This window comes from Carcharhinus amblyrhynchos, chromosome 28, assembly GCF_965287045.1.
Source record: "Carcharhinus amblyrhynchos chromosome 28, sCarAmb.v2.hapA, whole genome shotgun sequence".
In the NCBI taxonomy this organism is placed as follows: Eukaryota; Metazoa; Chordata; class Chondrichthyes; order Carcharhiniformes; family Carcharhinidae; genus Carcharhinus; species Carcharhinus amblyrhynchos.
Genome location: NC_137351.1, coordinates 33,211,119 through 33,217,118, shown reverse-complemented (window position 1 = coordinate 33,217,118; position 6,000 = coordinate 33,211,119). Strand labels below are relative to the sequence as shown.

The 6,000-nt window shown below is 45.2% G+C and overlaps 1 protein-coding gene across 1 annotated transcript in view; it reads right to left on the bottom strand.

The window, feature by feature from the left end:
- Nucleotides 1-1,209: 1,209 nt before the first annotated feature.
- ctxnd1 (cortexin domain containing 1) overlaps nt 1,210-6,000 on the bottom strand; it is a 67,347-nt gene continuing 62,556 nt past the window's right edge. The window contains exon 2 of the mRNA XM_080214284.1: nt 1,210-2,300. Within this exon, the coding sequence (XP_080070410.1) occupies nt 2,067-2,246 (180 nt within the window). The 5' untranslated portion in view covers nt 2,247-2,300 and the 3' untranslated portion in view covers nt 1,210-2,066. The remainder of the gene's footprint in view (nt 2,301-6,000) is intronic.

The window sequence follows — 6,000 nt, the reverse complement described above, 5'->3', positions numbered from 1 at the left end:
CTGAGATTATAGAATCATAGATCCCTACAGTGCAGAAAGAGGCCCTTCAGCCCATCGAGTCTGCACCAAACACAATCCCACTCAGGCCCTACCTCCAAATCCCCACACATTTACCCACTAACCTACACATCCCAGGACACAAAGGGGCAATTTCTTAGCATGGCCAATCAACCTAACCCACACATCTTTGGACTGTGGGAGGAAACCGGAGTACCCGGAGGAAACCCACACAGACACGAGGAGAATGTGCAAACTCCACACAGACAGTGACCCCGAGCCAGGAATTGAACCCAGGTCCCTGGAGCTGTGAAGCAGCAGTGCTAACCACTGTGCTACCGTGCCACCCCATGTCTTCTTATCCAGGCTGTCCCACAAGGGTAAAACAACCTCTCAGTATCTATCCTGCCAAGCACCTGAGAATCCTATGGCTGGAATTTTACTGGTACGTCCATCCGAGATTCATATGTTCCCACCCGAAGCCAGCGGAAAATGCCGTTCTCCGAGCCTCGCTCGCCCCTGGAATTGGGGCAGGCCTGCTGGTAAAGTTCTGGCCTCTATGTCTCAGTAAGGGTCGCCTCACATTCTTCTAAACCCTATTGAGTACAGACCAAACCTACTCAACGTCTCCTTACAAGGAAACCCCTCAATACTTGGGATCAACCCCTGAACCTGCTCCATGCGGACTTCATAGAAACCCTACAGTACAGAAAGAGGCCATTTGGCCCATCAAGTCTGCACCCTCCACAAACCCACCCAGGCCCTACCCCCATATATTTTACCCACTAATCCTCTGACCTATGCATATATGGTCAATTTAGCATGGCCAATCAACCTAACCTGCACATCTTTGGACTGTGGGAGGAAACCGGAGTACCCAGAGGAAACCCACGCAGACACGAGGAGAATGTGCAAGCTCCACACAGGCAGTGACCCGAGCCGGGAATCAAACCCAGGACCCTGGAGCTGTGAAGCAGCAGTGCTAACCCACTGTGCTACCGTGCTGCCCTTAGCCAATTGTTAGATTGGATAAGCGTCACGTGTATCTGAAGCAGGAGGTGATCAAATATAAAATGCAAGAACAAGCCCATTGAAAGCACTGGGCACCTGGGAAAAATACCATCAGCGTTCCTTGTCCTGCTATCACACACAATAAGTCAGTCATGTTGAGGTTTTTAAAAATGGAACTTTATTTTTAAGTCTGTTATATATAGATATGGCCATTGGCTCCTCTGCCTTACAGTCTCACTATTGGCTAGGTAAAATGTTCTTGGGGTCAAGAGGCAGAAACTGTGCAGTTCCGGCATTGTGGCCAAGAATGCATACTGTTCGCACACATTCAAAGTTTAATTTGATGTGAATTATTCACCGTTGATGTGATATGGAGCAGGGTGTGAACAAATGATCATCGTACCATCAATGATCAACTTAATTGGGCCGAACCCTTGGGCGCATCACTGTGAAATGGATCATTCACCCACTCATCTGGCGAGACCTCCCCAGTGCAAACACAAGGCAGCATTTTTCTGAAAGAACATTGCGGGCTGAGGCCGTAATGAGAGGTTGCAAGGTTCCAAGTTGAGGAAAGCACCGATGATTGTAAACAATTTTCAAGAACTGGCTGAGATTCTCACCGCACTCCTGATGCAAGGTAAGTACATCTCCCGCAATGCCTCCCAGATGTCATTGCTATATATTGCTTATAGAAGAACGAAGGATTTTGTAACATAGGATTCAGCAGGCAGGATCTGAGGCTTTATTATACGTCTTTATGCTTATTAGCAGATAACTGATTTGTATTTATCCTACGTTACCCTAAGACTACAATCGATATGTGTAAGATATACAGATCTGTCGATCCAGTGCATTGCACAATATCAACATGAAAGGTCATTTAAGACAAACATAATCTTGGCTGAGGCACTTATATACATGCAATGTTCAGTAAACACTTTCACTAATAGGTTCAGTATTTGTAATGAGTCCTGTTTATTGAAGCAGACTCGTCAGCCCAGTGTCTTTACCCCCATTGGTACCCGGAGGAAGAATCCCCCGCTCCAACATCACACTCAGTCATCCAGGTGCTGTTCCTCCCAGGTGGATGTCGGGATGGCACTGTAGGGGTCCATTATCACCTTGGCACAACGAATAATCATCATAATCAGGAAGAGGCACAGGAGCACAAAGCAGGCCAGCGTCAATCCTTTGTCCACATCAACGTACATTGGTTCAGGGGTGGCATTCTCCATTGCTTTGGACTTTCTTCATCAGCCGTGCTCATCGCTGCTACCATCCTGAAACTCCTGCAAAATAAGTCGGTTGTTTTTATTCAGGATTGCATTTGTATAGTGACTTTCATCACCTTAAGTGCTTTTTTTTTTTGACGTCCAACCACTGTTGCAATGTTGGATCAACAGAAGCCAGCGTGAGCATAGAAAGATCCCACAAACCGCAAAATGATAATCATAGCATCATTACAGTGCTGAAGGAGGCCATTTGGCCCATCACATCTGTGCTAACTCTCTGACAATATCCTACCCAGACCCTATCCCCATAATCCCACTATTACCCCATCCATTGATTCTGTCTACATTTCCCGCTACCTTGGAAAAGCATAATTAAGGACCATGCATCCTGGATATTCCCTCTTCCACCTCGTTCTCTTGGGAAAAAGACACAAAAGTCTGAGGTCACGTACCAACCGACTTAAAAACAGCTTCTTCCCTGCTGCCATCAGACTTTTGAATGGACTTACCTTGCATTAAGTTGATCTTTCTCTACTCTATAGTTATGACTGTAACACTACATTCTGCACTGTCTCCTCTCCTTCTCTATGAATAGTATGCTTTGTCTGTATAATGTGCAAGAAACAATACTTTTCATTGTATGTTAATACATGTGACAATAATAAATCAAACCAAATATTCACCTAACTTACACATCTTTGGACTGTGGGAGAAAACCAGAGCACCCAGTGGAAACGCACACAGTCACCCAAAGCTGGAATCAAACCCGTGTCCCTGGCGCTGTGAGGCAGCAGTGCTAACCACTGTGCCACTGCTAGTGATATTGACTGAGGGATAATTGCTAGTCAGGACACCGGGACAAACTCCACTGCTGATCTTTAAAACAATGCCCTATTATGTTGGTCATGATGTGGAGATGCCGGCGTTGGACTGGGGTAAACACAGTAAGAAGTCTCACGACACCAGGTTAAAGTCCAACAGGTTTATTTGGTAGCAAACGCCACTAGCTTTCAGGGCCCTGCCCCTTCATCAGGTGAGTGGGGAATTCTGATCCCTGTTTGTGATCAGAACTCCCCACTCATCTGACGAAGGAACAGCGCTCCGAAAGCTAGTGGCGTTTACTACCAAATAAACCTGTTGGACTTTAACCTGGTGCTGTGAGACTTCTTACTGTTATATTGGGCCAGCAGGACTTTGGTCTGACTCAGTGAGGGGCAAGTTAGACTGTGTGAGTGATCCTCCTTCATCTCAGTGGCTGCAAGATTGAAATCAGCCTTGTTCACTAACTACGACCCCATGAATAAAACTGAACACATTTAATACACACATCATTCATATATTAATAAAACTATTAACTTCAAATGGTAAAAAACAAAATAAATGTTTAGACTTTGGATGTAGAGGGTGCACACAGTCAATGTTGTGTTGAAACCGCACACACCCTGACTCCTTCCCCCACCATATCCCTTGATCCCTTTAGCCCCAAGAACTATACTTCATTTCTTCTTGAAATCACTCAATGTTTTGGCCTCAACTATTTTCTGTGGTAGTAAATTCCACACATTCACCATCCTTTGGTTGAAGAAATATCTCCTCGTCTCAGTTCTAAAAGGTTTAGCCCACATCCTCAAATTATGACCCCTAGTTCTGGAATCCCCCATCTTTCTGAATCTACCTTGTTTAACCCTGTTAGAATTTTACGCATTTCTATGAGATCTCCTCTCACGCTTCTAAACTCCAGTGAATACTATCCTAACCGACTTAGTCTGTCCCTGTATGACAGAGCTGCCATCCCAGGAATCGGCCCGGTAAACCTTCGATGTACTCCTTCTTTAGCAAGAACATCCCTCCTCAGGTAAGGACACCAAAACTGTACACAATACTCTAGATGTGGCTTCAGCAATGGCCTATACAATTGCAGCAAAACATCCCTCACCCCTTTACACATATCCTCTCACTATGAAGGCCAACAAACCATTTGCCTTCTTTACTGCCTGCTGTACCTGCACGCTTACTTTCAATGACTGATGCACAGGGACTCCAGGGTCCTGTTGAGTAGTCACCTCTCTCAATTTACACCCATTCAGGTAATAATCTGTCTTTATATTATTGCTACATTATGCTGTATCTGCCAAATCAGGCTGAAGCATCTCTGCATCCTCTTCGAGGTTCACTCTCCCACCCAACTTTGTGTCATCTGCAAATTTGGAGATAATACATTCAGTTCCCTCTTCCAAATCATTAATATATAATGTGAGCAGTTGGGGTCCTTTCACAGAACCCTGTGAAACCCCACTATTCACTGACTGCCAATCAGAAAAAGACCCATTTATGCCAACTCTTTGCTTCATATCTGCCAACCAGTTTTCTATCCATCTCAGGATATTACCTGCAATCCCATGTGCTTTAATTTTGTTGTTGTTTGTCCATCGTCATCGATGAAGACCTCGACACCATTAGTCATTTTGAGGCTGGCTGCGGTGTTCCGAAGATGACTGATCAGTGCCAATTCGGGCACGGAATGTCCGGGCACATATTGGGCAGACTTGTGTTGACACTGTGTTGGTGGCTCTGGACTTGCGCAGCTCGGGCTTAAGTTGTGCTTCAGCAATACACCTTGCTTCGTGAGCTTGACAACCCTTGTGGATGAGGCAGTGCCAGGTAGGGTGGTTTTGTGCCAGTGTTTCCCAGGTGGTTGTGTCAATGTCAAGCGACTTCAGGAAGGCCTTGTGTGTCTTTGAATTGTTTCTTCTGCCCTCCATGCGAGCGTCTTCCGGCAGAGAGTTCCCCAAAAAGGAACTGCTTGGGTCTGCGCTCGTCTGACATACGGATGACATGACCAGCCCACCGGGTCTGTGCTCTCATCATCAATGTGTGGACTGATGGTAGACTTGCTCTAGAGAGAACTTCAGTGTCTGGTACTTTGTCTTGCCATCGGATGTGTAATATTGTGCAAAGACAAGACATGACTTGTCTTGGCTTTAACTTTATATACTAATCTGTTATGTGAGACCTTGTCGAAAGCCTTCTGAAAGTCTAAATAAACCACGTCCACTGGTTCCCCTCAGTCAATTCTACTGGTTACATCCTCAAAGAATTCCAACAGATTCATCAAGTATGATTTCCCCTTTGCAATAAATGCCAGCCCTGCCAGTGACGTCTGGGAATGGATAACACAATGTGCATGAAAACGGAGTCAGATATGAAGTGTCCGTGCAGACGGGAACAGTGTAGCACAAATAGATCAGCTGCAATGATATTTATTGATGTAAACTTTTAAATTAATGTTGTGGTAGGAATTTAAAAGTTATTAATTGTTGGATGTTCATTAAAAGAGGCAATTATTTAAAACACACCGGAGAGTTTCACACACCGGGATGCATGGGGGGAGAAACCCTAATCTTTGCCCCCTTCCCATCCCCGCAATGAACAGTCACAATCACGTCCCAGGATAGACAGCTGTCAGCAACAAGCCGTTTTGGAATAATGAATAGTGGAACCCATCACTCTCTCCACAACACGGCAGCGGAACGAGGGGTTAACATTAAAGCACGTCTTGTGCCAGGTTCCGGGTTGTTGTGGTGCGTCACCATCTCAAGCACACTCGATCATTGCTGGCACAGGCACCAAGTTAATCAGAGCTCTTTGATCCTCCTGCTATAACATCCAGGCTTTACTGTCAAAGAAAGCAACTTGAATTAAATATATTTTATTGATTCACAATCCTTTTCAAAACTCTTTGTCCGCATTGATGGCC